Here is a 19,809-nt window from a genome sequence, read left to right on the forward strand (position 1 = left end):
AATGGTCAAAGGCTGTTTGTCAGACTGGAAGCCTTTTACAAATAGTCTGCCACAAGGTTGGTGCTGGGACCTTTGTTGTTCATTATTTACATAAACATTTTTACAAGGCAAGGTAGTAATTTTGTGGCTGCTAAAATAGATGGCATTGAAGACCATAATGAGAGTTATCAAAAATGATAGGGGAGGATCTTGATCAGTTAGGTATGTGGACTGAGGATAGGCAAAAGGCATGAAGTGCTGCATTTTGGAAATTCAAACTAGGGCATGACCTTATACAGTGAACAGTTGACCACTGGTGAAGGTGGAACAGAGGAACCTAGGTATACACCTTGGCCACCAGCATCTCCAGGCCGAGATTTTACACACTGCTGCTGGACTTCCAGTCTTCCCTTTCTCCACCACTACTCTGCAACTCAGTGTCTCTCCGGCCACACCCACCCTGACCCCATCAGCTCTTGGGTCCTCGGAGCCCCCATCTTTTTCCCAGCCCGCCTTCCCTGAACACCCCAATCTTCCTCTCTCCTCTGACACAACTAGCTCTCTTCCTCCCTCTAATCACAGCTCTCATCCATGGCAACACACACTAAACACTGGAGGAACACAGCAGATGAGGCAGCATCTATGGAAAAGAGTGAACTGTTGACATTTTGGGCTGAGCCCCTTCTTCGGGACTGATTTAAAAGAGCAACTTCTTCACACAGAGTGGTACATATATGGAATGAGCTGCCTGAGAAAGTGATCTTGGCATTTGTGATCAAAAGACATTTAGGTAAGTACAGAGACAGGAGGGATTAAGAGGATATGGGCCAAACACAGGCAAATAGGACAAGCTTGGTGGGTAACAAAGTCTGCATGGATGAGTTGGACTGAAAGGTCCATTTCCATGTGGTATTACTCTATGACTCCAGTTGCTGGAAGAACTCAGTAGGTCAGGCAGCATTTCTAAAATGGACAGTCAAGTTTCAGAAGTTCATTCATCTGGAATGCAACAGCAGAGGAGAAACAGCCAGTGCAAATAGAGGAGCAGGAGGGGTGGTGCAAAAGTCAGTGATAAGGGTCTTAAACTACACCCACATCATAACCACAAGAGATTCTGCAGATACTGTAAATATTGTGGAACATGCACAGAGTGGTGGAGGAGTTCAGCAGGCCAGGCAGCATCTACGAAGAGGCATAAGCAGTCAATGTTTCAGGCCGAAACCTTTTATCAGGTGCAGACATGCTAAGTTCTTCAAATGAGAGGGGGTCTCGCAGGAATCATTAATCACAGAGAGGAGCAATTTGGGATGGTCTGCATAAATACTGTGGCTGGATATTATGCAGCAAATGACTCATCATCTGACATTTTAAACCCTTTCAACCATGTACAAAATATTAGAAGCATGATAGAATACTCTCCACTTTCCCAGAACAGTGCAGCTCTAACAACACTCGAGAAGCTTGATACATCCAGTATAAATGAGCCCAACTGTCTCGTAATTCCACTCACTATCCTACAGATTTATGCCCTCATCAAGCGTTGCACCTTGGGAGCAATGTGGTTTACCTACAAAATGTTCTGTAGTTACTCACTTCGAGTTCTCCAACAGAATGCATCAACCTCATAATCTGCACTATTATGAAAGCTATGAGCAGCAAGCACAAGGGCATACCACATGACTAAAGGGTTCATATATCACTAGTCATTCAATGCTGCATTTATATTTTAAAATTCCCAACCCAGCAGCACTGTGGGTGTGCCTTCATCAGATGCACTGCAGAGTTCAAGGAAATGTCTCACCAACTCTTTATCAAGGGGAAATGGGGATAAGGAAGAAATGCTGATGTTGCCAATTACACACAAATACCAAATGAATGAAACAGGTTTACACATAACAACCATTTTAACTTTTATTCCATTGATATTTTGGACTTAATATTATATTACTAACTTTTTAAAAAAGATATAAACAGTCAGAGAGAGAAGAGTTAAGCGGAAGAAATGAAAACAACAAATGAGACTTAGCATGAAGTTGAAGAGACATGGTCACACTAGCATTTGAGCATTTGGTCACTATCAGTGTGGGATTGCAGCTGTAGTAATTTTCCACCTGAGAGCATGTTACAGTGTTGTGTTTCCCCCTCACAACTGCCAATACCAGAAAGACGGGAAATTTGAGATAGTGTGTATCAAGGAGAGTATTGTACAAGTCTAAACTCTGATAATTGCAGAGTAGATGGCTAAGGTGATTATGGAACAGACAAAGTTCAAAGTTCTAAGTAGTTTAAAGTAAATTTATTATCAAAGAACACATTGGTCACCATTTACCGAGATTCATTTTCTTGGGGGCAAACAGAGTAAAGCCAAGAAGTACAACATAATCAATGACAGACCCCATCCAACAGGATGGACAAACAATCAATGTGCAAAATACAACAATCTGTGCAAATGCAAAAGGAAAAAAGCAATAAATATCAAGAACAAGCAATGAAGAGTCCTTGAAAGTGAGTCCACAGATTGTGGGAAGTTGGGGCGATTGAAGTTGAATGAAGTTATTCCTCTGGTGGTTGAGAGGTAATAATTGTTCCTAAATCTGATGGTATGGGTCCTGAGGCTCCTGTACCTTCATCCTGATGGAAGCAGCTCGAAGAGAGCATGACCTGTGTGGTCCTTGATGATAGATGCTGCCTTCTTGCGACAGCACTTTGTGTAGATGTACTTAATGGTAAGGAGGACTTTACCCGTAATGGACTGGACCATATCCATTATTTAGTATCCACTTCAGGAATGGAACATATCAAAACAACTACATGTATGGAAAAGGGTGGGTTAGTAAGTTTGCTGATGACACAAAGGTTGGGGATGTGTGGATAGCCTGGAGGGTTGTCAGAGGTTACAGTGGGACATCAATAGAATGCAGAACTAGGCTGAAAGTGACAGATGGACTTCAACCCAAATAAGTGTGAAGTGGTTCATTTTGGCAGGTCCAATTTGATGACAGAATATAATATTAATGGTAAGACTCTCGGCAGTATGGAGGATTTGAGAGATCTTGGGGACCGTGTCCATAGGACACTCAAAGCTGCTGCACAGGTTGATAGTGTTGTTAAGAAAGCATATAGAGTGTTGGGATTGAGCTCAAGAGCCGTGAGATAATGTTACAGCTACATACGACCTTGGTCAGACCCCACTTGGAGTACTGTGTGCAGTTCTGGTCACCTCACTACAGGAAGGATGTGGATACTACAGAGAGAGTGCAGAGGAGATTTACAAAGATATTACTTGGATTGGAAAGCATACCTTATGAGAATAAGTTGACTGAACTTGACTTTTTCCCCTTGGAGTGATGGAGGATGAGAGGTGACCTGACAGAGTTGTACAAGGTGATGAGGAGCATTGATCCAGAGGCTTTTCGCCCAGTGCTGAAATAGCTAACAAGATGGGGTATAGCTTTAAGGTGCTTGGAAATAGGTACTGAGGGGATTTCAGGGGCAAGAAGATTTTTCACACAGAGAGTGGTGGGTGTGTGGAATGCACTGTGGGTGGCGGTGGTGGAAGCGGATACAATAGGGTCTTCTAAAAGCCTCTTAGATAGGTACACGAAGCTTAGAAAAATAGAGGGCTATGCACTAGGGAAATTCTAGGCAGGTTATAGAGTAGGTAATATGGTCGGCACAACACTGTGGGCCGATGGGCCTGTAATATGCTGTAGATCTCTATGTTCTACGAGTCACTTACAGCCAGATGACTGGCTATAACATCAAAGCTATGCCTGGAAGCTTTACAAAGTTGTCTCAAAAGAAATCAACAGCAATAACTCTTGAGAGCAAAAATTGCAGAAGATGGTCCTAAGTCGGACTCGGAGAGGAGCTCACACATTGAAACTGAGTGGGTAAAGATCTGAATAGTCTTAATCAGTGTTGGAAGCTGTGAAGCTAACTAAAAGAGTTGTGTAACTAAAAGTTCCTTTCTCTGGTACATAGTGAATCATTAAGTTGTTTGAACTGATCATGATTAATAAAGAAATACAGCTAATAGGAAAACTTACTGGCTTGTCATATGCTGCATCTAATTTGATTAACAGTACTGTCCCAAAGCCTTAAGCACATATATATATGTAGCTGGGGTGCCAAAGACTTCTGCATAGTCAATAGACAATAGACAGTAGGTGCAGGAATAGGCCATTCGGCCCTTCTAGCCAGCACCACCATTCACTGTGATCATGGCTGATCATACACAATCTGTACCCCGTTCCTGCCCTCTCCCCATATCTCTTGACCCCGCTATCTATAAGAGCTCTATCTAACTCTCTCTTGAATGTATCCAGACACTTGGCCTCCACTGCCTTCTGGGGCAGAGCATTCAACATATCCACCACTCTCTGGGTGAAAAAGTTTTTCCGCATCTCTGTTCCAAATGGCCTACCCCTTATTCTTAAACTGTGGCCTCTAATTCTGGACTCACCCATCAGCGGGAACATGCTTCCTGCCTCCAGCATGTCCAATCCCTTAATAATCTTATATGTTTCAATCAGATCCCCTCTCATCCTTCTAAATTCCAGTGTATACAAGCCCAGTCGCTCCAATCTTTCAACATATGACAGTCCCGCCATTCCGGGAATTAACCTTGTGAACCTACGCTGCACTCCCTCAATAGCAAGAATGTCCTTCCTCAAATTTGGAGACCAAAACTGCACACAATACTCCAGGTGGGGTCTCACCAGGGCCCTGTACAGCTGCAGAAGGACCTCTTTACTCCTATACTCAATTCCTCTTGTTATAAAGGCCAGCATGCCATTAGCTTTCTTTACTGCCTGCTGTACCTACACGCTTGCTTTCATTGACTGATGTACAAGAACATCTAGATCTTGTTGTACTTCCCCTTTTCCTAACTTGATTCCATTTAGATAGTAATCTGCCTTCCTGTTATTGCCATCAAAGTGGATAACCTCACAATTATCCACATTGAACTGCATCTGCCATACATTTGCCCACTCACCCAACCTGTCCAAGTCACCCTGCATTCTCATAACAGCCTCCTGACATTTCACACTGCCATCCAGCTTTGCGTCATCGGCAAATTTGCTAATGTTACTTTTAATCCCTTCATCTAAATCATTAATGTATATTGTAAACAGCTGCCGTCCCAGCACCAAACCTTGCGGTACCCCACTGGTCACAGCCTGCCATTCCGAAAGGGACCCATTGATCACTATTCTTTGTTTCCTGTCAGCCAGCCAATTTTCAATCCATGTCAGTACTCTGCCCCCAATACCATGTGCCCTAATTTTGCCCACTAATCTCCTATGTGGGACTTTATCAAAAGCTTTCTGGAAGTCCAGGTACACTACAGCCACTGGCTCTCCCTTGTCCATTTTCATAGTTACATCCTCAAAAAACTCCAGAAGATTAGTCAAGCATGATTTTCCCTCCATAAATCCATGCTGACTCGGACTGATCCTTCTACTGCTATCCAAATGTGTCGTAATTTCCTCTTTTATAGTACTGTATTTGTCCACTTGGAGCAGAGAGTGAGGTTGTAAATCTGGTGGGAGCAAAGAATGTTAGGAATAGCAAGGTGGTGCACTGCAGGAGGGGTGTGGGACAGGTGGCAGAGGAGGAGTGCCAGAGGTGGATGAGTAGCACAGGTGCAGACTCACCCAACCCTGAGACACCAGGCAAAGCCATTTGATTCCAAACAATTGATTTATTGATTATTACAGAATGTCTCTCTGGTGCTTCCTGCCCCCTCCTCTCTCTCTTTCCCTTTTCCCAATCATGATTCCCCTCTCACTGTCCTCTTCCCACTATCAGTTCACAATAGTGATCCAGTTCAGAATCAGGTTTATTATCACTTATTATGCCACAAAATGTGTTTTGTTTTGCTATGTACATGTGCCTAAGACTTTTGCACAGTACTGTAGTTGGCAACATGGGATTCATTCTCATTGCATTGTTTCAATACATATAAGCTATGATTTTTGACTCTCCAAGTCAATACTACATAAATTCAGCCAATACATTGTAAAACTCATTAAATTAGGGTCAAATGATAATGTCTAAAGGATAAGAAAATGAACAAAATACATTTGAGTTATCATAAGTGATCATACCTGCAAAAGCAGCCTTCCAATTCCACTTAAAAGCTGGGGTTCTTGATCTGGTTGGTACTGAATGACGGAATGATACATGTCCACTGCAAGCACATAGTCCTAGGAAGAAGAGAGCCAGCTCAATTCAGCAATCTCAATTTCTTTTTGTTTTTTCTACTTGCAGATTGTCGGTCTTTGTTATGCACAGGTTTTCACAGATTTTATTGCGTTTCTTTGTATTTACTGAGAAAGTTAGCAAGAAAGTGAATCTTAGGGTAGTATATAATATGTACTTTGATAATAAACTTATTTTGAACTTTTAGGCTGTGACCTCAAATGTCAATCATGCCTTTGCCTCCACAGATGTTGTTTGACGTGCTGAGGTCCTCCAGTATATTTTTCTTGCTACAAATTGCAGCAGCTGCAGTCTCTCATGTTATGACTCATTGCACATAACACCCAAAGTGACTGCAGATACTCAGTACTCAGGTTATAGCATGGCAGCTGGCCAAATGAATACGATACAGAATCACGTCTGGCAGCAGTGTTAGCTTAAAGAATTACCCCACTGATTCCAAGCAACTTCAATTTCACAGGGGTTTCTTATTAGAAAAATAGATAAAATGTTACCTTACTGTTGAGGGAAAGCATCTCCTTTGGAGGACCAATGTCAGCAGGTCAATGAAAAAAAAATTGTCATTACTGTGAAATTTAGAATAAAAAGAGAAAATGCTGGACAGAATCTAAGAAAAAGAGAAACAGAATTACTGTTTCAAAGATTCCATCAGTACTGAGAAAGTGGGAAAATAAGTTTGTTTTAAGTTACAAAATGGGTGGGGTAAGAATAGAGACAGAATTATGCAGCATAAAAAAGGGCTTTTCAACAACATATCCATGCCAATTATTTTGCCCAAATACACAAATCCTATTTGCCCACATTGGGTCCATTTACTTCACCTATTCAAATACATGTCTTAATGTACCTGATTCCACTATCAGCTATCAATGCCTGTGCAAACAAACTTTTTAAATGTACATAAATCCTATCACTTATTGGTTATGCTTCTTAGCTTATTTTCCCAGTCTACCTTAGGCAGCTTGGAGCTAGGGCTTTACTCGTTGGAGAGGAGGAGGATGAGAGGAGACATGGTAGAGGTATACAAGATATTAAGAGGACAAGATAGCATGGACAGCCAGCACCTCTTCCCCAGGGCACAAGAGGACATGGCTTTAAGGTAAAGGGTGGGAAGTTCAACAGGGATATTAGAGGAAGGTTTTTTATTCAGAGAATGGTTGGTGTGTGGAATGCACTGCCTGAGTCAGTGGTGGAGGCAGATACACTAGTGAAATTTAGGAGACTACCAGACAGGTATATGGAGGAATTTAAGGTGGGGGAATATATGGGAGGCAGGGTTTAAGGGTTGGCACAACATTGTGGGCCGAAGGACCTGTACTGTGCTGTACTATTCTATGTTCTATGTTCTAACTCCACCTTCATACACACAACTGGTTTTGATCCTGTGGTTTTCACCCTCAAACTGTATTTTGAATTCTATTATATTGCGGTTACTACATCTTTGTTTAACCACAGGATCTCTTATTAATCCTTATTACTTATAACCTACTCTAAAATAGCCATGTTCCTTGGGAATTCTGTACAATCTACTCTAAGAACCTGTTCCACGAATTCTATAATATCCTCAGCACTTTGGCTTGTCCAATCAATATGTTGATTAAAATCTCCCATGCAAGTTGCAGTTTCTTTCAAACATGCCCTAGATATTTCTCCATTTATGTCCCAATTTATCAAGTGGTCATATTTTAGGGTTCTATCTACTTTGCCCACCCACATCTTCATCACACCACGATCTTGATTTCAAGTCAAACCATGTTTGCACTACTATCTACTGTCTAACAATGCACTGATACTTTCTTTGATTGATAACACTTCCTTTCCTTTAACGACACCTTTGATCTGCAGAAAGTTAATGGAGCTGAAGTTGTTCAATACAAAAATAAATTCAGCTTACTGAATGAGCAGAGGAGAACTGATTGGATGAAGCAGACAGTCCGCAGACCATCCTGGTCTGGAACGAAGCTGTCAAAGGACTTAATATCCAGGCTATAGATGGTTGTGGCCTGGAAACTGTTGAAGTGGTGGGGGCTTTAGGGCTGTCAGGGTTTTAAATAGGAATGAACTGGACAAAGGGAAAAAAAAACAAGAGTTACAGTTGGAGGAAATAATCTCAGTGGGACAAGAATGAATCTGCCCAGCAAAAAAAAACTGTTTGTGGATCTTAAGGAGGAGGTAGAAGAGAGCTGAGAAAAATTATATGACTATAAGGCTGGAGGAAGTTGGAGGATCACCTGTGTAAATGAGCTCAATGACCATCTGGAATACAATGATTGTGATAGTGGGGGAGTCCTGATCCAAAGGACAGTAGGGAAAAGTCTGAAGCTGATGCTGGGCCACTGCAGCAGACCACAATCATCAAACCACAACAGTTCAACCCTCTTTTTCAAAAAAAAAAATCAGGTCTCATAACATTATCAGGGTTTACCTTAGAGTGTTCTATGCTGTAAATAAGGGGATAGTTTATATTGTCTATGGCAGGGGTCGGCAACCCGCGGCTCTTTCATCTCTGTGCTGCGGCTCTCCGTGGTTTGTTAGTTTTTGAAATGTAATTCGAAATTTGAAGATTATGGTGATCTTGTACAATCTAAATAAAACGTTGTGGCGACCCCATTTCCTGGCACATCCGAACTGGCTCACAGTTAGCCACCGTTCCGGCTAAGGGAGATAGCCTACGGGGGTTTGTGAGTACGTGTCTTTTGGAGCATCTGCACCCACGGGGGGCGGGTTGAGGGAGGCTTTAAAGCAAGGCTGTTTAGTTCGAATAAAGTTATCTTTGACTGCAGTGTCGTTATTTTAGCGCTGCGTGTAGCACACCGCTACAACGTGTTTTTAATCGCTATTAATATACGTCACCACTGCCAATGCCTGACACCCGCCAGTGCGCGATTTCTTTTAATTTTTCGATCCAAGGTAGGCTAACTATGGAGTAACCTTCAACCCAACATCTTTTTTTCGGAGTTCAAAATGTTTTTGTTGCATGCAGAAATGTAATTTCGTTTTCTCTGCAGGAGTTCATCAATTTCATAAATGCAACACATTATAGTTTGTTTATACATAGCATAAAGGCAAAAAAAAACATTGTATGCAGTGTTATTTCATTTTAAATGTCAAACGGGTTTTGTGGCTCCCAGAGTTTTCTTTTCTGTGGGAAATGGGTCCATATGGCTCTTTCAGTGGTAAAGGTTGCCGACCCCTGGTCTATGGGGCCATAGTCCTAAGGGGACATTGAGATGATCAATATCAAGCAGTCAGGTTTCATGTTCAGTAGCAGCTCTAGCCTGCATTTCACAGCACAACACACAAAATGCTGGAGGACATTAGCAGGCCAGGCAGCATCTATGGAAAAAAGTACAGTCTAACTTTCTGGCCAAGACCCTTCCTGGCCCAAAACATCAACTGTACTTTTTTTCTATAGATGCTGCCTGCCCTGCTGAATTCCACCAGCATTTTGTGTGTGTTGCTTGGATTTCCAGCATCTGCAGATTTTCCGTTGTTCATGGTTTCACAAGACAACAATGGCTTTTTGTATGTTGCCAGTCTTACTGCTCTTATTAATCTATTAATAGAATGGGGTCTGTAAATATTACAATCACATGGGCAACCCTTATCTCGTTCTAAAAGAGATAATCATTTTATCCTTTCTATTTCTCCATGTTCTCTGCAACTTAAAACTTATAACTTAAAACTGAGATGCAGGACCTCCAGGGTAGTAACTTCTGGACTGCTACCTGTACCAAACGCCACTGAGGGTAGAAACAAGATGATTTGGCAGATAAATGCATGGCTGAGAAGCTGGTGCAGGGGGCAGGGCTTCAGGTTCTTCGATTAGGATCTTTTCTGGGGGAGCTATGACCTGTACAAAAGGGGCGTGTTCCACCTGAACCTGAATGGGACCAATATTCTCATGAGTAAGTTAGCTGGAGCTGTTGGGGAAGGTTTATTTGGCAGGGAGATGGAAACCAGAGTGAAGGGACTCAGGATAAGATGGATGGTAACAAAGCAAAGAGAGCATGCAGTCAGACTGTCAGGAAGAGCAAACAGTTGATAGGACAAAATTGTAGCCAGAAGGGTGAATATCAGTGCATTAGAGAAACAGAATCAAAAGGGGTAGCAAATACAGTACACAATAGACAATAAGTGCAGAAGTAGACCATTCGGCCCCTCGAGTCTGCACTGCCATTCTGAGATCATGGCTGATCATCCACTATCAATACCCAGTCCCTGCCTTGTCCCCATATCCCTTGATTCCCCTATCCATCAGATATCTATCTAGCTCCTTCTTGAAAACATCCAGAGAATTGGCCTCCACCGTCTTCCGAGGCAGTGCATTCCACACCTCCACAACTCTCTGGGAGAAGAAGTTCTTCCTCAACTCTGTTTTAAATAACTGAACTCTAAGTGTTATATCTCAATGCACAAAGTACAAGAAATAAGGTGGATGCACCTTTATAGATTGTTTGGTATGATGTTGTGACCGTTGCTGAATCATGGCTATAGGCTGGTTGTAGCTGGGAGCTGAATGTTCGAGGTTACATGTTATATCGGATGGAATGGGAAAGTAGTCAGAGGGGGTGGTGTGGCTCTACTGGTAAAGAATGGCATCAAATCAGTAGAAAGATGTGACATAGGATTGGAAGATGTTGAATCCTTGTGGGTTGAGTCATGAAACTGTAAGGGTAAAAGCACTCTGATGGCAGTTATATACAGGCCTCCAAAGAGTAACTGGGATGTGGACTATAGAATACAATGGGAAATAGGGCAATACATGTCGAAAGGGCAATGTTATGATAAATTTTAACATGTAGGTAGGTTGGGAAAATGAAGTTGGTAATGGATCTTGAGAGAATGAGGTTGTTGAACGCCTATGAGATGGCCTTTTAGAGTAGCTGGTTGTTGAGACTACTAGTGGATCAGCTATACTGGATTGGGTGTTATGTAATCAACCGGAGGCAATTAGAGAGCTTAAGGTAAAGGAACCCTTTGAAGACTGTGATCGCTATGATTGAGTCCAACTTGAAATTTGATAGGGAGAAAGTAAAATCTGATGTAGCAGTAATTCAGTGGAGTAAAGGAAATTACAGTGGTATGAGAGGAGTTGGCCAAAGTAAATTGGAAGGAGATGCTGGCAGAGATGACAGCACAGCAGCAATTGCTTCAATTTCTGGGAAAAATCAGGAAGGTTCAGGATAGGTATATTCCAAAAACAAATAAATACTCAAATGGTAAAAAAGTACAACCGTGGCTGAAAAGGGAAGTCAAAGCTAATGTAAAAACAAAAGAGAGGACATACAACAAAGCAAAAATTACTGGGAAGAAAGAGGATTCAGAAACTTTAAAAAACGTACAGAAAGCAGCTATAAGAATCATTCAGAGAGAAAAGATGAAATAGCAAGCTAGCAAACAGTATCAAGGAGGACAGAAAAAGCCTTTTCAAATATATGAAAAATAAAAGAGAGGATATAGAACTGCCAGAAAATGAAGCTGGAGAAATAACTGGGGACAAGGAGCTGGCAGATGAACTAAAAGAGTATTTTGCATGTCTTCACTGTAGAAGACACTGACAGTGTGCCAGGTGCTGAAGGGTGTGAGGGAAGAGAAGTGAGCGCAATTGCTATTACAAGGAAGAAGCTACTCAAAAAGCTGAAAGACCAAAAGATACATAAGTCATCTGGACCAGACGAACTGCACCCTGGGGTTCTGAAAGAGATAGCAGTACAGATTGTGGAGCAATTATTAATGCTCTTTCAAGAAATATTGGACTCTGGCATAGTTCCAGAGGACTGGAAAATTGTAACTGTCACTCCACTCTTAAAGAAAGGAGGGAGGCAGCAGAAAAGAAATTATAGGCCGGTTAGCCTGACCTCAGTAGTTGGGAAGACATTGCAGTGAATTGTTAAGAATGAAGTTATGGAGTACTTGGTGACACAGGACACAATAGGACAAAGTCAGCATGACTTCCTTAAGGGAAAATCTTGCCTGACTAACCTGTTGGAATTCTTATAGATAACAAGTAGGATAGATAAAGGGGATGCAGTGGATGTTGTATATTTGGATTTTCAGAAGGCCTTTGACAAGGTTCCACACATGAGACTGCTTACTAAGTCAAGAGCTCATGGTATTACAGGAAAGTTACCAGCATGGGTACAGCATTGGCTGATTGGTAAGAGGCAGCGAGTAGGAATAAAAGAATCCTTTTCTGGTTGGCTGCCAGTAACTGGTAGGGTTCCACAGGAGTTGGTCTTGGGACCACTTCTTTTTCTGCTGTAGATAAATGATTTAGATGATGGAATAGATGACTTTGTTGCAAAGTTTGCAGATGAGACGAAGATTGGTGGAGGGGTAGGTAGTGTTGAGGAAACAGGTAGGCTGCAGAAGGACTTAAGACAGATTAGGAGAATGGGCAAGAAAGTGGCAAATGAAATACAATGTTGGAAAATGCATGGTCATGCACTTTAGTAGAAGTAATAAATGTGCAAATTATTTTCTAAAATTCAAAAATCTGAGATGCAAAGGGACTTGGGAGTCCTTGTTCAGAACGCCCAAAAGGTTAACTTGCAGGTTGAGTCAGTGGTGAGGAAGGCAAATGTAACATTAGCATTCGTTTTAGAGGTCTGGAAAAAAAGAGCGGGGTGTGATGCTGAGGCTTTATAAAGGCATTGGTGAGGCCTCTCCTTGAGTATTGTGAACAGATTGAGCTCCTTATTGAAGAAAAGATGTGCTGGCATTGGAGAGAGCTTAGAAGAGGTTCATAAGGATGATTCCAGGAATGAAAGTGCTGTCATATGATGAACGTTTGATGGTTCTGGACCTGTACTCATGGTATTTAAAGGATGAGGGGGGAATCTTGAAATGCCTAGACAAAGTAGATGTGGAAAGGATGTTTTCCATGGTGGGGGAGTTTAGGAAAAGAGGGCACAGCCTCAGGATAGAGGGGTATTTATTTAAAATAGAGATGCGGAGAAATTTCTTTAGCTAGAGGGTCGTGAAATTGTCGAACTTGTTACCACAGGCAGTTGTGGAGGCCAGATCGTTGTGTGTATTTAAGGTGGAGATTGATAGATTCTTGATTGGTCATGGCATCAAAGGTTACAGGGAGAAGGCCAGGAAATGGAGCTGAGAAGGGGAAAAAGGATCAGCCATGATTGAATGGTGGAGCAGACTCAATGGCCAAATTGTCCAATTCTGCTCCCATGTCTTATGGTCTAGTCATTTCCTCACTTTGCCATTCTTATGAAGGATCTTTGAAGTGAAATGTTGATACTGTTCGTTATTCCATTGATGTCTTACATGCTGAATGTTTCTTCCATTTTCTGTTCTGATTATTGGTAAGTGAATCTCATTTGATAGCAGGATCCACGAGCTTTCATCATTTTGTTGATGGTCTGAGAGTAGGTTTGATGCAGTAGCAATTGGTCAGACTGTATTTGTCCTGCTTTCCACGGAGAGAATATGGTCAAGCTATTTTTTCTCCCTTGTTGGTTTGATGGACACATTACAGCTAGAACAAGTTGGCTGCATACACGGTTAACTATGCTGTACTTGAGCACTACTGCCAGGATGATTTTTTTTTTGGCCCCAGAAACCTTTTCTATAAACAACACACTCAACTATTTGTTACCATCAAATGGAGTGAATTAAGTTGCATGAATACAGGCTACTTTGGCAGAAACTTCAAAGAGAAAAGGCATGCCATTTCCTACATTGCCATGCACATGTTGTGGTTAATTTTGGATATGCTTGATATTGCTCAATCAATGCTCATTTACACTCCTGTTGAACCAGAGTTGGTTTGATGGCTTAGTGATGATGGTAAAAGGAATGAAAAATAAAAGCAAATGGCAGAAATCTGAAATGAAGGAATAAAATGTTAGAAACACCCAACACATAGGTAGATCTGTAGAAAGAAAAGCAATTGATGTTTCTGGTTCAATGTCCTTTATCATGACCCTAACAAGAGAAATCTGAGATGTTAACTCCACTTCTCCTTCTAAATACTTTGCCTTACCTACTGAGCATTTCCAGCATTTTCTGTTTTTATAGCAGAAAAAAAAGCATGCTTCAGATCATGAGATTATAGATAAAGTAGACTACACTTTGGTTGATATGTAACTACCCTTATAGATGCCATGGTTTGAATAGCTATATCCAGTATTAATTTAACTCATTTGGCATTTGGCGTAATAGTACAGAGCATGATGACAACATCATGACAAGACTCTGTGTGATGGTCTCTTCTGCATAGATGGCAGATTGGTCAGCACATATCAGCTTGAAAAAGGATCTATTGCTTTCCCAGTGTATATAATGAATAAACTCTTCGACTTTCCAGCCAGGTACAGGTATCAATAATAATCGATAGTTCAATGACAAACTTAGACGTCTTTTTCAGGGATGATGCCTGGACGTGTCTAGTCTTGGTACTTATACCCCATATTCCATTCCTCCTGATTGATTAGTCCTCATCCAATCAGGATTCCTACCTCCCACCATGCTTACAATCAAATTCCAGTTCTTTCTTAGAGCGAGACCCTTGTCTATGTTAAAATTCTTTTCCCCTAGTTTTATTTCAATAGCTTTCTTTACCAGGCAGTTCCAAAAGCTATTGGCACAGCACAGTAGCTTTGTGTCAAAGTCAATCCTATGGCCATTGTGAATGCAGTGTTCTGTTACTGCCGATTTCTCTGGGTAATCCAAACGGATACCCCTCCTGTGCTCCTTGATGTGGGCTTGCACTGTCTGCTCCACATTCACAAGGAATCCTGTAAGTGCCAGCTGACTTGACTCCCAGGCCATTTTTGATCTACATAAGCTGTGACCTGAGTTTCCTTGTGGGTTTGTGGATGGTATTAATCTGGTATTTCTTTGGGATCCTGGAGATCCTATCAGAAACCATGGAAGTATATGGAAGACAAGTTTGGAAAGTCATGCTCTACAAATCTTTTAGAGCTTATTAGAGAGATAGCAAAGTGGTAGCTGAGGGTAAGGCAGTGAAGATTGTCTATCTGGACTTCAGCAAGCTCTTCGTTAAGGTTCTGCATGGTAGCCTTGTCTGTTATGTTAGATCCCAGAAAGGCTATAGAGAGCTTGTGAGGTGGCTCTGACGTTGGAAGCAGAGGGCTGTGGTTCAAGGTTGTTTCTTGGAATTGAGGCTGGTGATTAGTGGTGAACTGCAGTGATCAATTTTGGGACACTTTGTTACTCGTTATTTATATAAGTGATTTGGAAGCAAATACACAAGGCTTGACAGTAAGTGCAGATGACTTGAAATTAGGTTGGGAAGTGGGCAGAAGAGTGGCAAGTGGATTTCAATACAGGAGAATGAGAGGTATTGCGTTCTGGCAAGTCAAATCAGCAAAGGACTTGTACCATATATGGTAAGGCACTAGGTAATGGAACAAAGGGACCCAGGAGCACAAGTACATAGTTATTGAAAGCAGCATCATTAAAATTGCCATTAACTGCTTTTAGCATGCAGCCTTCAGCAGTCAGAGCATTGAATGTAGAACCTGGGAAATTTATGTTGCAATTGTACAAGTCGTGTGTGAGACTGCACTTGGAAATACTGTGTATAGTTTAGGTCATTGTAATTGGAAAGCCATGCTAAGAAGAGTGCAGAGAAGATTTACTTTTCCTCCAGGGTAGGGGTCACTAGCTTCCACGGTGAGAAACAACATTAAACCACCATCTTCTGCTGACTACAGCGAGGGCCATAGGTTTAGGGCACGAGGGGAGGTTTAAAAGGAACCTGTGAGGCAACTGTTTGACACAGAGGGTGATGAGTGCATGGAATGAGCTAAGGAAGCAGTGGAGTCAGGTACAATGAATGTTATTTAAAAAGCACTTGGATAAAGTACAAGGAGAGGCAGGGCTCAGAGGAAAATGGGTCGAACCCATCCAGATAAGACTGGCTGGATGCAAACACGAGTCAGCTTGAACTGGTTGGGCCAAAGAGCCTCTATCCTTACTGTATTTCTCTATCACTCTACGCTTTGATTTTTATGTTTAGAAATCATCCATAAGTAGTTTGTGGAGCTGTCCCTCAATTTCAGGAAAGAAAAAGTAAACAAAACTGATAATGAATCACAAGGGGCCAGAAATTTTATTTTTGTATTGGAACAGATTAATCGCTTTGATCAGTGACAACACAAAGTAATTAATTCACTCAGTGGTGAATTAGAACCATAGAATATTACAGTAGAATAACAGGCCTTTTGGCCCTTTTTGGCTGTGCCGAACCATTTTTCTGCCTTGGCCCACTGTCCTCCACCTGGACTATATCCCTCCATACACTTCTCATCCATGTACCTGTCCAAGTTTTTCTAAATATTAAAAGTGAGCCCGCATTTACCACTTCATTTGGCAGCTCATTCCACACTCCCACCACTCTCCGTGTGAAGAAGCCCTCCCTAATGTCCCCTTTAAACTTTTCCCCCTTCAGCCTTAACCCACGTCCTCTGGTTTTTTCTCCCCTAACCTCAATCAAATCTCCCCTCATTCTTCTAAGCTCCAGGGAATAAAGTCCTTGCCTATTCAATCTTTCTCTGCAACTCAGTTTCTCAAGTCCCGGCAACATCCTTGTTAACTTTCTCTGCACTCTTTCAACCTTATTAATATCCTTCCTATACTTCGGTGACCAAAACTGCACAGAATACTCCAAATTCAGCCTCACCAATACCTTATACAACCTCACCATAACATTTCAACTTTTATACTCAATACTTTGATTTATAAAGGCCAAAGTACCAAAAGCTCTCTTTACGACCCTATCTACCTGTGACGCCATTTTTAGGGAAAGCTTCTACAGGCTCCTATTCCCTCCTAGATCTGAAAGACCGATTTGCTTTATAGTCTTCAAGCTCTTTGACCAAGCTTTTGGTCATACAGTACACACTAACATAACATTTTGTGTCAAATTTTGTTTGATAGCATGAATTGCATTGAGAGACTTGGCTATATTATAAATGCATGCTATCTACGCAGTTTTCTCAATTAGCATACATCATCTAACATTTATCTAGGTAAAACTTAATTTGCCTTTTTAATGTCGTGGGGGGGGGGGGAAGGCAACAGGTAGAGAGGGCAGAGTACCTTTGTGGCTGCTTCCTTCAGTAACAAACATATCACTTTGGATACTGCTGGGGGAAACAACCTACTGGGGAAAGCGACACTGACCAGGTACCTGAAGAGCTGGTACACATTGGTGCCAACAACATGGGTAGCAAAAGGAATGTTGTCCTGAAAAGCGAATGTAGAAAGCTAGGTAGGAAGATAAAAAGATAAAAAGCAGGACCTCAAGGGTAGTAATCTCTGGATTGCTGCCTTTGCCAAGAGCTTGTGAGAGTAAGAATAGCAGTTGAATGCACAGATGAAGAATTGGTACAGGACGCAGAGCTTCAGATTTGTGGTTCAATGGGATTTCTTCCGGAGAAGGAATGATCTGAACAAAAGTGACAGGTTATTCCTGAACTCAAGGGGGACCAATGTCCTTTGCAGGCAGATTTGCTCGAACTGTTGGGTAGAATTTAAACTAGCTTTGCAGGGGGATGGGAACCAGAACAACCGGTCAGAGGATGGAGCAGTTACTGTAAAAACAGATATAAAAGGTAGAGAGACTAAAGAAGGATAATCAGTGGATTGGTGGTAAAGGCTGTCTGCTGAATGGTTGAATGCATTTACTTCAATATGATAAGTTTCAGGAACAAGGATGATGAACTTAAGAGCACGGAAGGGTACTTGAACTATGATATTGTGACCATTACAGAGATTTGGATGTCACTATTACAGAAATGACTGTTGGATATTTCGGGGTTTATAAGACAAAAGATATAGAAGCAGAAGTAGGCCATTCAGCCCATTGAGTCTGCTCCACCATTCAATCATGGGCTGATTCAATCCTTCCAGTCATCCCCACTCCCCTGCTTTCACCCCATACCCTTTGATGTCCTGGCTAATCAAGAACCTATCTATCTCTGCCTTAAATACATCCAGTGACTTGGCCTTCACAGCTGCTGGTGGCAACAAATTTCACAGATTTACCACCAATTGATTAAAGTAACTCCTCCGTATATCAGTTTTAAAAGGACGTCCTTCCATCCTTAAGTCGTGCCCTCTTGTCCTCGACTCCCCTACCATGGGGAATAACTTTGCCATATCTAATCTGTTCAGGTCTTTTAACATTAGGAATGTTTCTCTGAGATCCTCCCTCATCTCCTGAACTCCAGGGAATACAACCCGAGAACTGCCAGACATTCCTCATACAGTAACACTTTCATTCCTGCAATCATTCTCGTGAATCTTCTCCAACGTCAGTATATCCTTTCTAAAATAAGGAGCCCAAAACTGCACACAATACTTCAACTGTGGTCTTACGAGTGCCTTATAGAGCCTCAACATCACATCCCTGCTCGTATATTCTATACCTCCCTAGAAATGAAAGCCAACATTGCATTCGCCTTCTTCATAACCGACTCAACCGTTAGGGTATCTTGCTCAAGGACTCCCAAGTCCGTTTGCATCTCTGCATTTTTAATTCTCTCCCCATCTAAATAGTAGTCTGCCTATTTATTTCTTCCACCGAAGTGCATGACCATACATTTTCCAACATTATATTTCATTTGCCACTTCTTTGCCCATTCTCCTAAACTATCTAAGTCTCTCTGCAGGCTCTCTGTTTCTTCAACACTACCCACTCCTTCACTTATCTTTGTATCATTGGCAAATTTAGCCTCAATTCCATTAATACTGTAGTCCAAATCATTGACATACATCATAAAAAGCAGTGGTCCAAACATTGACCTCTGTGGAACTCCACTGGTAACCAGCAGCCAGCCAGAATAGGATCCCTTTATTCCCACTCTCTGTTTCTGCTGACTAGTCAATGCTCCACCCACACTAGTTTAGATGTTTCAAAAGAAACAGTGAAATAGGTAAAATAGGTGGGGAAGTGGCATTGCTAATCAGTGACAGTATTAGGCTGCAGAAAGGGATCACCTACGGAATTAGTCTGGGTGGAAGTTAGAAACAAGAAAGAAGCAATCACTCTTTTGAGTATTCTAGACACCCCAATTGCAACAGACACACCAAGGAGCAGATTGTGATGCAGATTTGGAGAGTTGCAAAAATAACAGGGTTGTTGTCATGATTGACTTCAACTTTGCTACTTGGCACCTCTTTGGAGCAGAAGGTTTAAATGGTGCAGAGTTTGCTAGGTGTTTCCAGGAAGGATTTCTGACGCTATATGTGCATGGAAGAGAGACCATACTGGATCTAGCACTAGACAATGAACCCAGTCAAGTGGCAGATCTCTTGATGTATAAGCACTTAGGAGTCAGTGACCACAACTCCCTGATCTTTAGCATAGCCTTGGACAGATGTAGGGGCAGATGGTATGGGAGGGTAATTAATTATGATGCTATTAGGTAGGATCTCGGGTGTGTAAATTGGAAACTGATGTACTTGGGAAATGTACAATGGAAATGTGGAGGTTGCTTAGGGAGTACTTGCATGGGGTTCTAGATAGGTTTGCCCCATTAAGGTAGGGAAAATATCCTAGGCTGAAGGAATCACTGTAACAACATCTTGTGTAGAGGAGAAAGGAAGCAC

General features: G+C 41.8%; 1 protein-coding gene across 4 annotated transcripts in view; it reads right to left on the bottom strand.

Annotated features, from left to right (window-relative positions):
* trappc12 (trafficking protein particle complex subunit 12) overlaps positions 1 to 19,809 on the bottom strand; it is a 111,673-nt gene that overhangs the window by 25,880 nt on the left and 65,984 nt on the right. For all 4 annotated transcript variants that reach the window (XM_059981990.1, XM_059981991.1, XM_059981989.1 and 1 more), the window contains one exon: positions 6,093 to 6,191. In XM_059981990.1, coding sequence (XP_059837973.1) covers positions 6,093 to 6,191 — 99 coding nt within the window. The remainder of the gene's footprint in view (positions 1 to 6,092; positions 6,192 to 19,809) is intronic.

This window comes from Hypanus sabinus, chromosome 10 (assembly GCF_030144855.1).
Source record: "Hypanus sabinus isolate sHypSab1 chromosome 10, sHypSab1.hap1, whole genome shotgun sequence".
Lineage (NCBI taxonomy): Eukaryota > Metazoa > Chordata > Chondrichthyes > Myliobatiformes > Dasyatidae > Hypanus > Hypanus sabinus.